Genomic DNA, 20,885 nt, shown 5'->3' with positions numbered 1-20,885 from the left:
AATGTGTAGGCTTAAAGAGAGAATGGGGAAATCACTTTGCTACTTTACTATTACTATTTTCTGCTACTTTTCCCTATGTCTTTCTAGAGCCTTTTGGACCAGCTGAGCCACAAGATACATATGAAATGCATATTATCAAAAAGATACATATAAAATGCATAGATACTATACATATAAAATGCATAGTATCTGTCTTGCAGGAAGATTGTCAGGCTTAATGAGTGTGTTAAACACAATATGAATGTTTAGATAAACAGCTGATTTCCATTCCATACAGGTTCCTCAAGGGTTTTCAGGTGGTGTAGAGAGCACTTGAGACATTGCAGTAATGCCAAATAAAAATCCAGGCATCCTACAATTTAAATTAAGAAAAACACTGCATAATCACATTCATCATTTTAGCAATCATCTCCCTCCTTCACAAGACAGCAGGCTGCTTAAAATGTTGATCCATGAGTAGTTCTGACACATCTGGAACCCCAGCACCTTGTGAACAACACAAAGCAGCTCAATTGATCCAAACAGATCCATCAATGGAATGCAATATACTCCTTTCCTCCTTCAGTTCCAACTGCTCAACCCTGGAAATGTGCAGGAGGGGATAAAGTCTGCAGCCCCATCTCCTTGATCTACCATGTTCATACTGAAAATTAGGCTTTTTGAGCTGACAATTTATATATCTGTAATACTTCCTAGGGAAGATCTACTCTTGACCTGCCAATTCCTTTAGGAATAACCTTTGCTCAAATTTCGTAAAGAAAAGGAACTTCTGTTTCTCATAACCACAAATATTGACTGTACTTGCAAAAATCTGAAACTTTCCTAGTTACAACAGAAGCATTGCTTTAGAACTTTGTTGCATATTGTTAGGTCCTGAACACATATTAGAAAAAAAATTAAAAGAATCCAAATGTAGTTTTACTTTTCTTTAGATAGTAACCACTACTTTTGGGTAGTGTTGGAGCAGCCAAATTTATTTGTAACTCTTCAGTGATTTAATGTAAGGAAACCCTTAAAAATGGATTAGGCTCCTAAATATAAACAAGGAAGAGCAATCTTGATAATAAGATAACTTACTCTTTAAGCTTTTCAATTTCCTCAGGAGTATACCTAAGCAACAGGTAAATAAAAAAACATTATTTTAAACAGAAAGCACACAGCATAAGTATTATTATTTTACTAACCACACAGCACACATTTAGCTACAAGAAGAGATTAAGGAATTTCAGCTGTAAGATACAATCTGACTGAATATTCAGAAGAATGTGAGGAACAAATGTAATTTTCTACATTAGTGCATTTCTAAGGTTAACTGGTAAAGGATTCCTCTCATTTGTCAGAAAAATTCATCATTCTCTGTGATCTTACTCCTATGAACAGAATTAGAATTTTATGCATTAGTCTTTCAAATAAATAGATTCTTCCTTACAGTCCCAGTTCACCATCACCATAAAGCTGACTTTCTATCAAAAGAGTGTATCAGCACTGAGAAGATATTTTTAATTTTCAACTACCTTCAAAAACGAAAATTTAAAATCCTTTCTGGATAGCACCAGATCACGCTTTAAAAAATGCAAGCAAGGGCATAAGGGGCGAAGATCAATTACTTCCAGGTCACAGCCCTAGAAAAAGTTATATCTCAGCAGATCCATCCCTGTGTCCAAGTCCTGTCATCATATCAGAATCTGTTATTCACCTTTGTTTTGGGTTGTTTGTTTGTCTGTTCTTTAAAGCTGTCATTGAAGACCATCAACAGAACACAACTATTGCCAAGGATGATCTATCAGAATTGAGCAGAGGTGACATATTAGCAAGATCTAGGTCTGTTTGGCTACATTTTTCTGTCTCACATAGAACATGTCAAGCATAAGTACATGACCCTAGTCATACCAATAAAACCATGCAGCATTAGAGGGTTTCATACTTTCCAACATGGTTTCTGTCATCATACATGCGAAGAACTCTTCTATAGACAGCAAAGAGAGGCCGATTCAGACCCCAAGCTATTGTCCTGTAGAAATCTTTTCTTTCATCTTTTGACATTTCAAATATAATTTCAGTGGCATCTTTTATTCCACGGGCCTAGAACAAAGCATTTAAAAAAAAACAAACAAAAACAAAAACCACAAACAAAACACCTTAGATAAAAGTCTCCTAGGAATCAAGAAGTAGAACACAAGAACTGAAGCCATTATGCAACTTTCTGTGTATCACAAATACTACAGTCCAAAAGTAAAACTGAGTATTTATGGATTAGCTCCCCCTCAAATACAAACCCTTGAACACTAGGTTTTGTGGTTTTGGTTTTTTCACTTTGGAGTCCAGGCAGACACAGAAATTCTAACACCTATCCACATATAATAAAAAAAAATAATTGTCCAATGTGTATTTTAAGATCACAAATTGAACCATCATATAGAACATGAGGAATATGTACTGTGGTGGAATGAGTCTGGGGCCATCCAAGGGAAGGTTGTCAAACAGTGCTATATTGATTTATTACATAATTTTATGCAAAAGTGATTTCTTTCAATTAAACTACTCCTCTTGTTCTGATGGAAACTCAAATAAATTCAATACAAAAACACTGCAAAGCAGTATAACAGTAAAGCTTAACTTCAGCTTAAACTAAGAATCACTATATTTCAATCACTCAAAGCAGTGCAAGAAAGCAGATACATGGGAAAAGAATGAATCAAATGATTTATCAGTAACTCAGAAAAGTTATTTAGCTAGCTTAAAAAAGCTTCACTGGATTTAAAACATAGTATTACCCATGAATGATTTTGTGGCAGAAACTCTAATAGGTGTGTGGGCAGACACACTCTCTTCAACTAATACTGTGGATTTTTATCCCAATGAACACTAAATTCAGGGCTTTTTTTTTAACCACAAGTGAAGGATGGTGAAATTATAATATCCAGGCTATATATTCTCAGCTGCAAGGGCTCAGCTCAAATATTCTCAGCTGCAAGCCTACCACAAATATGATTTATGGGCAATTATCACCATCAGTGTGTTCACCACATGCCCATTTTCACTGAACTCTGACCCCAGTAATTTAAGGGGAAGAAAGCAGACACAGGCATCCTGCTAGTATAGTACACAATCACAGACTTGGCACCAAGGATGTCTGGAAGTTGTATTCAGTGCTCAGTAAGGAAACTGCTAATGCAATTTTTTTCATTTTTATGAGTCCTCAATGTATAGTCAGAGAAAGAGATTTAACCATGTAAAATGTCATGTCAGGATGCTCAAAACAGGCTATGTCCAGTACAAAAATGAAAAGCAATGTCACATACATTAAATCACTTAAATCCTGTCTATGAATAAATTTTTCTTATGTATTTCAAATGAGTGATGACCATTCCTACAATAAACCAATCCAAATCAGTTACTGAGTATTCTGGGAAGTATTAAAGAAAGTTGGTTTCTAGCAGGAACTGCATCACCACATTAATGTGCACGGAACATACTCTAAACATACCTTTAAGTAACGTTCAATGTTACTCATCAAAATGTCAATTTCTTCCTTTGACCACATCCCTTGCTTCCACTTATGGCCTGAAAATAGAAATGACAACTAATTACTGAAGTAAAGGCCAAAAAACAGCAAGAACAGAAGTATCTGAAAACACAACCCATGCTGCAATTAACAAGGAAAAGAATAATTTTAGGTATTAAAATATAACTAGCATTAATTTTAAACAGATGTTATTTCATAACTGACAGTAACATTCAAGTAATATTTAAATAATGTGAGTCAGACCCTTCTTCAAAAACATCCCATTTTTAAAAACAGAACTGAACTCCTCTATAAGCTGTCAAGTCACATTTTCAGCCTTTCTCTTCAGCTGCAACTAGAAAATTTCTGCCTTTAAACTGACAGCTGAAATTTCCACGCACTCACAATGAGTCCAGAAGCTGGAACTTAAAATACAACTGAGAAGATTACCTGAGGAATTGGCAGCAATGTGGGATTCTCTTGCATGCCTTAACACTGCTGAACATGAGAGCACTGCCACCTACTGTGAGTGCTTTTCATAGAGGTAAGGGCTCCATTAAGGCTCTTTTTGACAAGCTGGTCCCCATCTCTTTCCTTCTTTTTGCATTGGGAGTAATGCTCAGGGGTCACAGCCAACATAAAACCTTGTGGTGGGTCTTTTAGTTCCCCAAATAAAAGTGGTAAGCCAATAGAAACAATGTTTCTTTCTCTGTCTGTGCCTTTAGTAACTACAATGCCAGCTAAGTTTTAAAAGCAAATCCAACCAACTTTATTCAGAGAGAAAAATTCAAACCTGAAGTCTATCAATAAAACATTAAAATATTCCTACTTTAGATTATCCTTTTTTCCCCTTATGGTCATACAATGCTTTTAATTGAGCTTCTGCTGGTGTGACCCAGTTTACATATTGGTGTGTGCTGGCTATCTGCCCACCTCTGCTCAGAAAAATCAGGGTACTTCCTTCTCAGCCTGCTAATTACCAGAGCTGAGAGACAGAGCACACCAAAGAGAGTGTCTACTCAAATCCAATTATAATGAAAAGTACAGGCATTATTACTAATTCCATTGGAACTGGTGAGAGAGTACTCTTTCCCTGTGTCCCATAGCTTCAGTCCCTTCTTCCACAGTTACAGAGACAGAAAAATAATGTATTCCAGTAACTGTGATTCACACAGGTCCAAGCCTCTGAACTGACTTAATGGGACACTGCTACTCCTTACTTTTAATACCAAACTATTTCAGGAAAGGACAGATATTCTGCATTTCACATGTTTGCATATTCAAAGTCAAGATTATCATAACTGCCCACAGGTCCGGGAAAAAGCATTATTAGGTGGAAACTGCTATAAAGTGATGAGCTCAGGCAACACATGCTAAACTCTGAGCTACTGTAAAAGATGACACACACTGGCATTCCCCCACTGCTATCTCTGTGACAAACCACAGAGCTTACAAGAAAAGTTCAGCCAGTAGAGATTCTCAAATATTTTTCTTGGCATATTTTACTAGAAATACCTTCCTCAAGTTATGAATCTCTTAACTGGAGTCACCAGATTGAGTGCCCTCCTTTGACTGGCTGACAAGGTTTCTAACAAAAAGAGGGGGTTGCTTTGAATTGATTGAAAAAAATATTTTCCTCTAGAAAAAGTAGAAGTCAAAGTAAGAAAAACAGCAGAGGGGCTGAGGAAACCAGAGAGACGTCTTCATTAGACACTAAGTTTTTTCTCTAGGTTTAGAAAGCCACTTCCCCTGTGGGCAGGAAAGAAAAAGACAAAATCTCTTGAGTTCAGCAACTGCTACAGGATTGCACAGATATATTTGGAAGGGGAGGAATGCCCAGTGGGGTGGAAGTTTTAGGAGTAGCAGAGACTATGTCATGAGGTCCTGGTCTGCAGGAGCCGTCTTCTTCTGAAGCAGAATTGAGTATGGATTGTTTATTTTCTTGGTGTCCCCCAGTTGTGCTGCAGCACCCCACCCCTGACAAGGCAAACACAACTCTCTGCCCAATCTGGGCTGACACACAGCACCACAGCCCTTCTCCAAAAAGCCAGACCAGAGACTACTTTATGCAACTTGCAAAATATTCTGAGACATTTGGAATAATTTACCTTCCTACAGCACGGGAGAACTGCATTTGAAATACCCTACCTTTATTGGTTAGAGAATCCTTATCCTCTTTGGTTGTGAACCAGGCTTGACTAACAGCTGATACTTCTTCATTGCCCATTGGGGAGATTTCATCCAACTGCTCATTCTGAAGAATCTTGAAAAGACCAATGTGAAATGATACAGTCAGATATTGAGTTGTTTATATCACTTTGCAATTCACATGGAGACATAGTTTGAAGGAAAATGAAATCAGCACACCTCATCACCTTGCTGACTGTTCAAAAGTGTCATGTCTTAGATATGGCACTGGAACTACCACCTTTCTTAAAACATCTGAGTAAGATTTAGCATTTAATATGTTGTGATGTTGTGAGAATTAATTAGGTAACATTCTTCATCTTGTTTCATGTACAGTAAGTAAGAAGAGTCTCTTCTGTGGTGGAAATAGGCCTATATCCAGATCTTCAATCTAGGACTTTTAAACATGCTACACCCACAAAGAAAACTGCATCTAACTGTTAGGACTGGTGACAAGACAAAGACTATTTGAGCATGTTATAAAGTTTAATTTATAATCAAAGAATGACAGAAATAACAGATAAACTTGTCTTCTATGCAGATCACAACAGAGCACATAACTACCAGTGGAGTGCCACCTCTATTACTCTTTGCAGTACTGCCCTTTGGGCAGTAACTTCAGACTGCAAATAACCTCTCCCATACATAAAATTATTCAGTTGTCCTTTTACAGACCAGCATTTTTACAAACAAGATCCATGCTCACATACATTCATTTCAAAGAGTCTTATTCATTTAGTAAGCATTTCTGATACTTGTTTCCCTTTTCATATCAATTTAAATAAAAGCATACATCAAGTAGGTAAATTGAAATTTTACTGTACCTGAATCTGAGTAACAGTTCCTTCATTAATCTCATCTTCAGCTACCTCAGCGGTAGCAGTCATGGTCACCTCAAAGCTCTGGTCATTTTCTGAAACTTCAGAATGGGTAAGTTAGTTGGATACTTAACTCTTGAAGCTTTTTTTTACACATCCTACAAATATTATAAATTGCTATCTTTGAAGTGAAAATTTTGAAGAGTCTTATTTGGTATTTCTTTGTTGACACAGTAAATTCTAAATGATTCTCAACTGATTATCACCTAAAATGATTATCAACTGCTTCTCTTCGTAAAATTTAAATATGGATTTAGAAACCTTCAGTTTTATGCTTGACTACAACTATGACCTAATGTGAAACAGAAACAAAATGTGTTTGATGCAAAAATTTCAAACTGTATTAATATTTCTTTTCCAGCCCTACCTCCACCAGTATTTTCCAATTAAGGGACAAATCTTTGGCTGCACACATTTTCCCCAGTCCTCCTCCAAATTCAACATGAGAATGCCTTTACTTCTAAGGAATTTCCACCTACTTCCACCAAATTAACAGGCACTTCAGGTACTGTAAATTGGTATTTTAACTAGATCTGGATTTGCCTCCTTTTGGGGCATTATATTAAACTTTCTAATATTCAATCAACTTCCAGAAGACTAATTCATCCTATATTCTTTACATCAATCTCTTTTACACACACCTCAATATTACAAAACACTGAAATACTAACTGTACCGTCTGATCATTAAAAAAAACCCCAAATTTCTTTGTAGGAGAGCATCCAGTTGCTAATTTACTTATCCTTCATTTTATTCAGTGCACCTACCGGTCTCTAAACTACTTTAACACAGGCTTATTTTGCCAGAACTAACTGCTGCAAAACTATCCAAGGCTGAAAAAAATACAATACTCAAATATATGAATAAAATTTGGAAGAAAAACACCCCATGCAAAATACTCAACTGTGATTCAAGAGTCCACTTTTAATCTTTACCAACAGATATATTTGGTACAGGAGTACATAAAAGAACTTACTTGGAACTGCAACAACAGAAATGCATGGAGTAGAATCATCAAGGCTTTGATCATCCTCTGATAAGCAAAGCCTCTTGTGTGGAGGTTCAGAGCTGTCTTCAGAGTCTACTTCATCAGCTTCTAACAACAAAAACACACCCAGGTTACTTCCTGTAAGCTAAGGAGCCTTGGACAGAGTTCTCCTAAAAAGCTGGCCAAAGCAAACAGTAGAAGCAAATGTGACAAGCTGGTTCAGTGCTTTGCTGCTGCTCAGGAACCTGGTCTAAGTTATGGGCAACAGCAGTCCCCATGCTTTCTTCAACATGCATTTTCTTTGAAAATTCCATTCACAGTCTGCCAAACATTAATCAGTCCACAAAAATTTGGGTATGTGCTTGGTTCTAAGAATCTGTTTCAACTGAAATAAATCAGCAGCTGTACCTTTGTTGGGCACACACAGACAGTTTTGGGATTTACACCTAATTCAACACTTTAGCATTCTTTAAACTAAAGCAGAACAACTCTTGTACAGTAAGCTGCACCTGAGTAGCTCACAGAATTTGTGGGCAGGGGTGTATGGTGGTTGGATCAATCAAAACAAAGAAGAAAAAAAATACTATGTAAAACAATTCTATACCATTTTGAGGGCAATGAAGAATTAGGTTCCCTTCAGTATCCTGAGTCAAAGTCACAGAGTTCACGGTTTCTACTGTCACTGTGTCAGACTCTTCTTCAACTGTGCTCATACTCAAACCTGAAAGAGCAACACACAGATTTTACCCTTCTGCAGCTGGACTCCACCTGGACCACAGTGCTGCTTCGGTGCCCCACAGACAGCACAAAATCCCACAGGGAATGAGCCTGATCTTTCACATGACAAAGCCACAATTTCAGACATTCACCCACCTTTACTTTCCTGCACATAAATACTGCAGGGTAAAACCAGATAGCTTTAAAGTAACTTTCCCAGTTAAAAATAGTACCTAAACTCCTTATAGGGAGGATTTGCAGTCTACTGATTTCTTTTTTTTTTTCAAATACAAATCTAGGCTATTACTTTTTCAGCATTTCTAAATACTTCACATCTGAAGATTTTTGTCCAGTATTTGTTCCACTGTTAATTTAATAATTCTGCTATTATAGAGCTGAAAGCTAGTCAGGACTGACAAATATTTTTCTAGTGTCCTATTAGTCACAGCTGCCCTATTTACAGACTGCCAACTTGCAAAGTTTTATTCTCCTTCCATGCATATAACTAAATGTGAAACCTGCATTTTTTTATTCAGCATTTAAACAACAAGAGCTGCAGAAAAATTGTTTGCAAGAAATCACCAGTACAAAAAGCAACTCAGAGAATAAGTAATCCAGGATAAGCCATATACATTGAAGTCACAGAATTAGGGCAATATAAAGTGTCTCTGATAATTTCATTTCCACTATAAAAGTACTGCAATGAAACACAAAGTTTCTAAGAAATTCTATGTAAACCACCAGCAGTAATTCTGAAATAAAACAAAAACTCAACAATAAAAGTTTTATCCAAATACAGAGATGCAACTTTTGCTGCTGCAGAAGCTAAATGAAATCACATCTAAAATATCCAGAAGCTTTACAAAGATGTCATCAGTTTAAAGCCTGCTTTTGTTGACTTTGGCAGAGATTTGTAAAAAGAAAATATAATCTATTTCTCCTTTAACTGCTCAGTGCTTTTTCTGTGTTTACTCATATGTCAACAAACACAAAAAATTACTTTGAACTTTTATTTTGAAGCCAAAATATTGTTAAAAATATCTGGCTACAGCTTTAGAGAAAAGAAATCACAAATACATTACACATTTTCCATGTACTATGCAGGGATAGCTATATATCCACATGTAAGTGGAATTTACAACCTGGATTTCAAATTCTCAGGTTAATGTTAACATTACTGCATCAGCAGGAGATTATTTAATTTTTAATCAGAAAACATGTTCTTCAATATTGAAGATCCCCAAGAGAAGTGTTATCCTAGAAAGAAAAAACTACTGCCAGTTCTTCTAAAAAAATTCTCACCTCTGGAGCTCGTTGAAGATTTGGCACATGGTTAAGCACACACAGTGACTGATTCCTCAAATGAAGTGATATTACCCTTCTGAACATGTAAAAAATTTCAAATACCACTGACATTTTAAATCAGAGGGTTCTCAAACTTACTTTCACATCTACCATCAACAGTTCCTTGCCACATGCAAGTGTAGGAGGGAGTAACTTCCTTGGGATTCATCTGCTGCTGAGTTTTACAGCCTGTGCTCTATGTGCTCTATCCTTCCCTAGAAACTGCTGTTTGCTGGTTGTAATACTGATTTTAGGAGCCCAATCAAGCATCCTTAATGCTAAAACATGAAGGAAGACATCCAAAGTGTTACAGCTAAATTAGCAGACTGTAACTTTTTCAACCCAGTTTTAAGTTATTAACTTAGCTTTTGGAGAGTGAACAAACTGGGCCAAAACAAACAGATTCCCTTTTTCATGTTCATATGTATTTTCTAAGTTTTACTAGAGGGACTGGTGTAGTAAAAATCCCTGAAGTTACTGGAAATGAGGTGGAGGATTCTTCCTTAATTTATGTCAACTACCTGTCACAACATTTATTTTTCTACAATCACTTGAAAGCATCAATTTTCACCATTTTAGAGGCCTGAAAGACATGAGATTTATAAGACACATTACAACACTCTATTACTTCACCTACAGCTGTTGCAGAACAGAATTGCAGAATGTGGAAATGAGATTTATAACTCATTACAAGCAGTGGAAATTATAGCACCATCCACAGCAGAAGACAGAGCAGACCATTCCTTCTTTTTTATTTGAAGACCGATGAAAATTGAGTACAGGCACAGCAAAGCTGTGTCATTCTTTCAGCAGTTACTCAGGACTTGATGAAAATCAATCTGTATATTTAGAGGATTTGGATACCAAATAAAAAACACAGGGTAATTAATCCCTTTACATTGCCTGCCTTGCTGGTTTGCAAGTTAGGAGGGGACAGGACACAGCATAAAAGGGATCCATCCATCCAAATATGGCATTCCAGGGAGGGGGAGGAAGCTACACTCAGGATCAGGAGCTGCTACCCTGGCACTTCCATGCAGAGCTGTAACAGGATTTAGCAGACAGTGGCTGGGGCAGCACATCTGAGAGCATCACTGACTCCTCTGATCAAATCACATCTGCAGCTCTCAGCTCCAGCTCCCCAAACTGCAGAGCAATTTGTGACAGCAACACTGGGCACTGCTCTTTGTTCAAGGACCTGTGACTTCCCAAGAATTGGGGATTCCTGGATGGAGGATGGGTTCATAACTCCTCGATTTCCCAAAAATGGTTTATGCCACCTGTAAGTGCAGGCCCTCAAAAAAAAATAATGATGCTCTGTGTAAGATACTCATGATTTAGTGCATCCTAAGTTTTCTGAGTAAAGGTAATAACCTTGACCAAGCCTTGATAAAAACTTAAAAAGAGCCATGTTCTTGATTCCCATCAACTTTAATGCATATGACCTTGGACCACAATTGAACACTGAGTAGAAAGAACATGAGGAATGAAGCCAAAGTCAAATATATATTTTGGACGCTATTTTTTATTCATTAGGTCATACAAATACAAGAAAACTGAAAGAAAAAACAACCAACAAACCAACCAACCAAGTTCTTCCAGGCTACATTTACCCCAGGACAGGGGCACCAACCCATTAATACATGAATGAGTGACCAAAATCAGGAATAACTGTGGTGGTTCTTTTGACTGAATGGGTAACAACCCCCAGATGTTACAAACCTCATTGTTTTGCACTTAAACAATGCTGTAGCTACCAGGTACTCTGGGCAAGCATCAGAAATAACACATCCACAGGGAGCTCAGTGCCAAAGCCCAGGGCCTTCTCCTGATCCTGGCTGTAGGACACCCTCAGTCCATCCCAGCACAGAAGCTGGAGCTGTGGTGAGCAATGCCAGACCACAGCAGAGGCTTTGGGATGTGCCACATGAATTCTGCTCACACCTGCACACCCACACATCTGCTCCTGCAAAAGCCAAATGCAAAGTAAATGACAGCCATGGTTTATTAATTAGTGAGAATTAGGAGCTGAGTAGTCTCATCACCTCCAAAATATCACCTTCTTTTCACAAGTTGGCTAGGTGTGCTTTTGAGAATGCAAACAAGTTTTATTTTAAACAAAAGGCTTCCTTGAATTTTAAATTAACAACCCAAGGTTTTTCTTTAATCCTTGATTCACACACATTCTTTACAGAGGTGCCAATCCATCACTAATATTTCATTTACTGAAGGAGGGTGTTAGCTTTTAGGGAAGAGAACAGTGTTGGACAGACATGCACCAAAAGTGTGGGTGCCATAATCCATAATGAAATAGCACTTTTGAAATCAATGTCACTTCAATAAGCTTTTTTTGTCTTATTGGAATTCTGTGTATTGACCAAATTCAACACTTTTCAGAGTAGTATTACAATTTCAAACAGGTTTCAACATGCAGCCAAAGAAGTGGGAAACTATTTTGTCTACAACTCATTTAATACAGATTTCCAATACAAGTTTTCCACTAAAGCCACATAATAGAGCTGTTCTTATTTATCTGGGAAGCATGCAGCAGAATTATGGCAGAAAAAAACTCCTACAAAGCTGATTTTACATCAAACTGAAAAAAAAAAAAAGTAGTAATATCCTAATACAAAATTCCTTTAATTCTATATAACCCTCATCAGACAGATGGACTCAATTATTCTGTGGGCTGTAAAAATTAAGCACTTCTAAGAAATAGTAGTTTTACTCTTGCAGACAGAATTCTGTCATTGCCCCTAGTTATTAGCTGAATGGTATGTCTCGTCTGTAGTGGACTGTTGTAAATCTTAAAATTTCTATAGTAAATTGAATTAAAGGCTGTGTTCTCTGAAGAGGGCAATAAGTATGTTTCACTAAGTCCTGTAAAAAGCAAAAATTGAAGATTATTAAGAGAGGCTTCCAGTTACTGTGGCATTTAACTGGAACAATCCCATGGAACACATTGGGATTTGTTCAAGAGTGACACAAAGGAAACAAAGTCATTACAGGACTTCATATTTTAGGATGCCTGAATGTTTAGTGTATTCCAGACCAAGTCAGTACTTCCAGTAAATTATCAGGAGCTTTCACTATTAAACTAGTGCCAGTGCTGTTTGCTAATATACAACAAAAACCCCCAACTTTACTCCAGACCAAATTCAAAATTCCACCAGGAAGAAAATTTTCTCAAACACCTGCCAACAATGGATACAAAAAGGAACCAAACTGGGCAGAAATCAATCACAAGGACCCAGGGACCCAAGTCTGGGGCATACAAGGATTTATTAATCTGTATCAGCATGAGATTACAGTCCTGTAGATACAGTTGCATCCCACTCATCAGTGGTGTTTAGAGAAGTAGGCCATCACTGAAACAGAATATATGGGAGACACAATGGGACAAAGTGTTCTCATTTGCATTGATCCAAATCTGGCAGAACTCCATTAGTTTTAGCCTGTCCATTGAAAGTTTAATAAAAAGCACTGAGCATGTTTTAAATGTCACACAGGGGAAAAAAAACAACACAAAACAAAATAAAACCTATGTCCTAGCTGTTTCAAAAGAAATAACACAGAAAGTTTCAAGTTTTCTTTTTCAGGAATTGGCTCTTGGGCACAAGGTTATAGCTATGGACAGAAATCTTCCTATGTACTAAAATTCTTTTCCCTTTATGTAAATCCAGTTCCATGCTAAGCATTTCATTAACTTCTTCACCTTCATAAAAAATGGGTAGAATTTCAGCATGCAAGAAAAATAAGTAAAATTACCCTAACTATAAGACTGATAAGCAAAGAGAAGTCTTTCTTGCTTTCTGATGGACAGATAAGCACAGAAATGATGCTCAAAAAAAGGAGAACATGCAAAACACAGCAGAGAAATCTTTGTCTCTTATATGGCCGCTTTTTATAATTTTGTGTGGTTAAGACAAAAATCAGTATTTCTGGGCATTCTCCTTATGGAGTTATAATTAATACTCAATCTTTTCAGTAAGTCATAAAACATCACAAAGTTGTTTATTATTATAATCACGTGAAATGATGTAAATGAAAACCAGAACGAGATGTGTCCATCTCAATGCAAAAACCGCATCTCCTGGTTTTGCAAAGGAATTCTAACTATGCTGTCAAGAGGCCAACCTACATCTGTAGCCAGAGCAGTGCTGGCAAACAAAAAGCATTTTCTAGATTACTTCAACTAACAATGGCCAGGTGGGGCTGAACAGTGCAACTCTTTGTGAATGGATACATACAAATACTACAGCCAGCTGAAGGAGTAGCTGCTGCAAATGTAAAACACTTCACCATGCCCAAGGGCAAAATCAATAATAAAGAGACCTGAAAAAAAAGAAAAAAAGAAGAAAAAACAGAAAAGAAAGTGTGTGTGTGTGTGGGGAAATAGGCTTTTCCAATCGGAATCCTTTATTTTGGTAGAACAGAGCATGGCTCTAGTGCACAAAATCCTGGTACCGCCCTAAGATGAAACCCCTGATCTTGGCAGAGTCGAACACTTCAGACTCCACTTGCCCTAAGCAACCTCAAATCACAACTCTCAATGGAGAAAAAAAAAAAACCCAAAAAAAAAGAGCTTATGAAACAAAACAGATAAAACCCACAAGCTCAGGGTACCCCAAGCGGAGACCCAGCGGGAGGAAATGGAGAAATTCAAATGCGATCGTGCAGGTTGGCCTCTTATTAGAGACATCCAGGTATGGGGGAGGGAGTTAAAACCACAAAAAGCAACAACAATTAAAAAATAATAAAACACAATAAACAAAACAAACGCGCTGGTGGCCGCCCCTTGCCCTGCCCTCCCAAGGGAACCGGGTTTGGTCATTTCCAGGGCCGGTCCGTCCGTCCGCTTCCCAATTTCGCTGCGCGGAGCAGCAGCAGCTCCCCGGGCAGGCGGGAGCCACGGCCCAGCGCCGGCCCCGGGCTCTCCCAGAGGAGCACCGGCGGGAGGCAGCGGCCCTGCCCCTGCCCCGGCACTGCCCCCGGGGCGGCGGCTCTGGGCCCGCCTCAGCCCCCGCTGCCCCGCGGCCGCCAGCGCCGCCATTTGGCCCCGAGCGGCCGCCGCCATTTTCCCGTGCCCTCGGCGGGCGGCGGCGCTGGACGGCCCCGCCGCGGGCTCCGCTGCCCGCCCGGCCCTGCCCGCCCGCACGGCAGCCCGGGCCGAGCGCGCCGAGCCGCGGGGCCGCACACGACCGCTCCCCGCCCCGTCCCCTCCCCTCCGCCCGCGGCCGCCGCCGCTGCCCGGAGCTCCCGGCCCTGCGATCCCGCAGGGCCCCGCGCACTTACTTCCTGTTTTGGGTCCGGGCACTTGAGAAACCAGGATGGAGACTCCCAAGTACCAGGATGGAGGCGCCGGGCGGCGGCGGGCGACGAGCGGGGGAGGCGGAGGCGGCGGCGGGGAGAGGCGCTGCGAGCCCGCCGGAAGGGCCCGCGTCCGCCCGCCCGGCGCTTCCGCCCGCCCGCCCGGCGCCACAAAGCGCACGGAGCCGGCCCGCAGCGCCAGTGGCGCCACAAAGCGCACGGAGCCTTCCCCGCCTCGCTGAGGGCCCGGGGATGGAGCCCTGAGCATCCACACGGGATGGATGGGGTTGGGAATGGCCTCTGCGAGCATCGGACCCGACCTACAGCCCAATGCCGCCCTGGCAACCAGACCGTGCCACCCAGTGCCACATCCAGACCTTAACTCCAGCGACGGTGACTGTGAAAAACGCCAATCGCTTGTTTTTAAAATTTTAAAAGTTTAATAGTAATAAAACGGTTATAAAAATAGTAATATCATTAGAGTAATAAGAACTTTGGACAATTTGAATTAGGACAATATGAGACGATAGAAACAAAGAGTTACGGACATTCCGGTACCTTTTTCTGAGCAGCATAAGCCCTAAAAAGGACACCCATTAAGAGAGGATTAACCCTTAAAAACAATAACCTGTTGCATATTCATACACCTCATACATGATGCATAATTTCCATTCAAACAGGATTCTGTCTGGTCAGTGTCAGCCTCTTCCTCTTAATCCTAACAGCGTTGTTCTGCCTGAGCAAGGTGGAAGAAGTTTATTTCTTCTGATAAGAGAGCAATAGATTATTTTTCACTGAAAGATTTACGTGTCCCGTGGTTGCTATCTTGCTGAGAGTCCTTTCTACAAAAAAGTATCTTACATAGCATAGTTTCTATTTTAACATTTTGTTATAACCTAAAACTATATTTAACACACTACTGAAGAGAATTAATACAGCATTACTTTCTAACACAACACATATAATATTAATTTTAATATTTATGAATAGCCAATCATAAAATACATGCATTTTTCACAACGTTATGTTATAGCCTAAAACTATACTTAACACACTACTGAAGAGAATTAATACAGCATGACTTTCTAACATAACATGAATAATATTAATTTTAATATTTGCGAAAAGCCAATCATACGATAGGCATTTATCACAGTGACTCCACCATTTCCCTTGGCAACACATTCCAATGTTTAATCAATGGATGTCAATCAATATCTAATTAATGGCCACACATATGATGAGGGCTCTGGAGCATCTCTCATATGAGGAGAGACTGTGTGAAGTGGGCTTTTTAATCTGGAGAGGACTGGAAGGAAACCTCAATGTGTATAAATATCTCAAAGGTGGGTGCCAAGAGGATGGTGCCAGACATTTTTTGGTGATGCCCAGCAGCAGGATAAAGAGTAGTGGCCATAAACTCAAACACAGAAAGTTTCACCTCAACATGAGGAACTAGTTCTTTAGATAGAGTGGGGTAGAGCACTGGAACAGGCTGCCTGGGGAAGTGGAGGAATCTTCTCTGGAGGCATTCCAAACCCACCTGGATTCCTGTGGAAGCTGCTCTGGGCGACCCTGCCTTGGCAGGAGGGGTTGGACTGGATGGTCTCCAGAAATCCCTTTGAATCCTAACCATTGTGTGACTGTGGTCATTTTCCATTTCCCTCCTGCCCAACAACCTCACAAAACCAAACCATATTAATCAAAAATTATCCATAAAGCCAAGAATAAACAAGCTTGTAGTGGTGCCCAGCTTGTGGTGCTTGCTGCCCTGTGGAATGGGTGCCTGTAGGTGCCATGATCCTTGGCAGACAAGCTGAGTCCCTCACAGAAAAACTGGGCACATAAGGGCAAGAGGGTGCCTGGCATCCCCTGCCTGCAATTTTTTGTCTAAAAATCTAATTGCACTTCTACCACTTCTACCTTTTTGGCCACTTCCCTTATATGTGACCTCCAGTTGTGTCCTCCCCAAACTTTGGGAGCTTTAAAAAGTGTCTTCATGGGAAGACAGGGCAGCTTAGGAGAGGAGACATTGCACATAAAAATGCTGGTAAAATATGGAGAGGCAATGTGTAGCTGGGACAAGAAGGTAACTGGTATAAGGAGCTGAAATCAGGATTTATAGCACCTGTTTTGTTCAAAGCACACTTACATTAACTCTGGTCTATGTGTCCTTGGTATTTCTGGACATCAAAACTCAAGAATCTCGAGTTCCACACCCAGTAGTTGACTTTCAGGCAAAAATTTAAGTGCCTGGTCCCCTTAGGCACTAATTGGCCAAAGCAGAGACACAGTTTGCTATTCTATGGTTGCTTACAGTTGTTGGACTCACCAGCCATGATCTTTTGCAGCTTCTGGGTTTTTCCCCGCCCCGTTTGTGCAGCAAATGATGCACAAACACTACATTTGCCTTCCATGAAGTACCTCTCTGTTCTGTTGTTGTGGTGGTGGTGGTTTCTTGTTTCTGTTTGGTTTTTTGGGTTTTGTTTGTTTGTTTGGCTGGTTTAGTTTGGTTTGCTTTGGTTTAGCTATGGTCTTGCTTTGAAAATAACAGGACACCACTTCCTTGAGCTGTACCAAAATGCTTCATCAGGAGGCTGTGTTCAGACTGCAGGAAACAATACTGAAATTTCATCTAAGCCTCCACCATGTGGAAATTTCTAAAAAGACCTTGTGCAGTAAGCAGCAAACATGAAGAGGATTCCTTCCATAAATTAGTTTCCCCATATGTCATCTCTTCAGTTATGAGCCTTTCCCATGCTGGATATAAAGCCTTTCTCTTTACTATATTTTTATCTTACTTATCTGGATGTACCACATATAAACATTATTTTAACTGCAAAATCTGTACCTCCTTTTACAGAGTGATGTTGTTCTGGGACTTATCATAGCAACATACAAAGATGACAAGCTGTGAAGTGGCAGCACGTTGAGGACTGGGTCATTTTTTGTCACCATTTTAGTCACAGATCTGCAAGATTTTGTGCCGAGTTTGGGATGATGAGCTCTCTTTGGGCCCCATTCCCTGTTTATGCAATAGAGAGAATTTATTTTTCCTCACAGGTATGTGCTGTAACCGCACTCAGGAACATTCACTTTATATCAGATTCAAGGTATATGTAGATAAAATGATGACTGGAATTCTCTGGTGTTTCAGGAGCAGGATGAACTCTTACTCTTGTAAGAGATTCCTGTTCCACAGTGGAAATGAGCTTCATGAATCCTGAGTTCTCTCATGTTAACAGAACAATTGCATGCATCTATACCTATTCAACTCGATGAAGGACTCAAACACAGAATTTTCTATGGATCTAACAATCTCTTTAGATTAAGCTAGCTTTTCACTAGCTCACACTGAGTTTTCTTCCAGCGGCCCTGTGTTCTTGGCGGCCACCAGATGTCCCCACTGCCCTGTGCTCCAGACCCACCAGTTGCATCCCAGAGATGGAACCCTGCTCCAATTAAAGCCCAATTAGCATTGCTCTGTAGGTACAGCAAACTCACTCCTCGTCAAGCACTAGAGGGAAAGTGAGGCTGGGGTGTTGCTTGATAAGGCAAAGATGTGAGAAGGAGGATCGACATGGTGATGACTCACCATAAATCCTGAAGGCAAAGTGTGAATTTAATAATCCCAAATCTGATTACATGGGTGGTGGCAGAAAGCTTGGTGCAAATCCTTTTTCATAATAGAAGAAATAAAGTTTTATTCTGCAAGATTCAGGGAAGAAATGCAAAACATAGAAGTTAGAAAAGGCCTTGATTCCTATTTGTTTGGGAGATTTTTCTTATTTCTATCTGTATAGATTATAGATTTCTGTCTGTATAGATATGAACCTAACTACATATGGGTACAGCAAATACATTCATTACTCATTGACAAAAAAAAATTTATATCTACAAATATACAATCTAGTATTTATATAACACTTGATCATTTGCATGCTCACAGTTTGGTAGGGGCTGGCTATGGAGAACTGCTCAGGCTCTGAAGAGCTGCCATAAAAGAGAGAGATGCCAGAGAAGGACTAACAGAGCACTGGTGGCAGTTTGTATGGGTTCTTCACTCTAAGAAAAATTATTGCCTATGGCCTGGCCTAGGAAGAATCCTATAAAGAGCACTCACCCATTGTGAGACTTTGGTGACAATCTTGTAATTTCCTGACTTGCACCTGTGTGAGGCTGTAACGGTCTGACCACCTTGACAGTCTCTCTGGTTTGGAGTGCCTGCTCTGTCACTTACCATCTGTCAGAGTCCAGGAAAAAGTCTGAGAATGGCAATGCATCCAGGACCTTCAATACCCAGTCTGCAGAGCTGGGAATAAGGGCATTGTTATTCTTTTATTCTGAAACCTCTGCTGAGGCACCTGAATTCAGTAGCAATTGCTGCAGGCTGCACACCTACAACCTGGGCTGCCATCTGGACACGGGCAATCCTCTCCATGCCCATTATTATACAGTGCACTATGGAGCAGTAGCAATCCCACTGAACCCAGTCCAAAACTAGGAATTGTTCTGTTGATATGGCTAAATGGGAGGAAGCAAAAGGATCAGAATTCCAGAGACAGTGAGCAGAGGACAAGGTTTGCATGGATCTGAGCTGCCAGTGACATTGGGATGAGCCTTTCTTCCTGCTACTGAGTTTAGCAGGAAGGCAGCTGTGCAATTCACAGCATCCATAAGGATTTGGTGTTTGGAGGGGATATCCGAGAAAACAGGAACTGGTTTCTGTAAGGAGGGTGTGTGGACAGCAGAAGAGGAGAAGGAATGAGACTTCACAGGATCGCTGGCAGAAGAGAAGGGAGAGAACAGGACAGAGCAGATGGGAGGAGCAGATGGATCCCAGCTGGGAATTGCTTTACTGTGCACTACCCAAATCAGAGGCGCTGATGGCAGCGTGTGGTGGGCAGAGTGGGAGCTTCAGGCAGAGTTCATGAGAGCAGCCCTCCCTTTGAGTCATGAGGTGCAGAGAGGACACCCCTTGCTTTCTAAAGTCTTTCTTAGAGAGGAGCCTGAGTGCAGCTGGATCCAATCTGAGCCCCAGACTTTGTCAGTAGTTTATGTGTAAAGGTTTATTGTGGGGGTACCAGTCGCTGGTTTTTCTGGGTCTGGATTGAAGGCACTTGAGACAGTAATTCATGTTCAGACTCAGCTATTTATTATTTCTTATCAGTAAAACAGTCTCACTACTGTGAGTTCAGCAGCTTTTCATTAGAAGGCACAAAATGGCCAACAATCTCTTGTTACAAGGTCTTTTAAGCCTAAACTCTCCAATTAAGAACTGACGCCCGGATTATTTTCCCTTTTACCCCAATAACTGATCCCAATGAGCCCACAATGCTGACTTTTCTGCCCAATTACAAAATGCCACCCAAACCCATGAAGAAGAAGGAAGAAGAAGCACGAAGAAGAAACCCAGGATGACACCCTGTGCCCTCCATCTTGCTTCCATCCACAACATACTAAAAATCCCAAAATTTAAATGTCTCACCAAGTGATACACCTACACTGCTCTCTGTAATCTATTTCACAGTTTTATGGATTCCAGTCTACCTTGAAGTCTGGGAAACTTTCTCCCTGAATGAGGGTCAAAGTCAGTGCTGCCCTGGGGGTCAGGATACCCCAGAGCACACAGAGAAATATTCTCTGTGCCCTGGGTTTCCACAGTTTATTTAGGAATAATCAAACCTTTATACAACTTTGTTTCAGAGCATTAAGGATGGCAAACTAGATGTATTTATATAAATATATATGATTTAGGATTATTATGATTAGACAAAAAGATCTTAATCAGAATTATTTAGTAGACAGTACAGGAGCTATAACCATTATTATACAGTGCACTATGGAGCGATATTGAAGCAATTGCATTAAAGCAATTTTATTAAGACAATTGTCTCAAAGCTAGCAAGAACAATTATTAAGTAGAGATTGATGTTACTCACCCATACCAATGTCC

The 20,885-nt window shown here is 40.1% G+C and overlaps 1 protein-coding gene across 1 annotated transcript in view; it reads right to left on the bottom strand.

Moving 5' to 3' along the window:
- The window catches only part of DMTF1 (cyclin D binding myb like transcription factor 1), a 28,855-nt gene extending 13,775 nt beyond the window's left edge, over positions 1-15,080 (bottom strand). Inside the window, exons 1-8 of the mRNA XM_064702980.1 lie at positions 14,915-15,080; positions 8,163-8,279; positions 7,547-7,666; positions 6,517-6,611; positions 5,654-5,768; positions 3,488-3,564; positions 1,925-2,082; positions 1,078-1,110 (exon numbers count right to left, since the gene is read on the bottom strand). Of these exons, the coding sequence (XP_064559050.1) occupies positions 1,078-1,110; positions 1,925-2,082; positions 3,488-3,564; positions 5,654-5,768; positions 6,517-6,611; positions 7,547-7,666; positions 8,163-8,271 (707 nt within the window). The 5' untranslated portion in view covers positions 8,272-8,279; positions 14,915-15,080. The remainder of the gene's footprint in view (positions 1-1,077; positions 1,111-1,924; positions 2,083-3,487; positions 3,565-5,653; positions 5,769-6,516; positions 6,612-7,546; positions 7,667-8,162; positions 8,280-14,914) is intronic.
- Between the last annotated feature and the right edge of the window lie 5,805 nt (positions 15,081-20,885).

The sequence above is a fragment of the Zonotrichia leucophrys genome, chromosome 1A, assembly GCF_028769735.1.
Source record: "Zonotrichia leucophrys gambelii isolate GWCS_2022_RI chromosome 1A, RI_Zleu_2.0, whole genome shotgun sequence".
NCBI lineage: Eukaryota > Metazoa > Chordata > Aves > Passeriformes > Passerellidae > Zonotrichia > Zonotrichia leucophrys.
The sequence above is the reverse complement of the archived record's forward strand: the minus strand, read 5'-3'. Positions and strand labels throughout refer to the sequence as shown.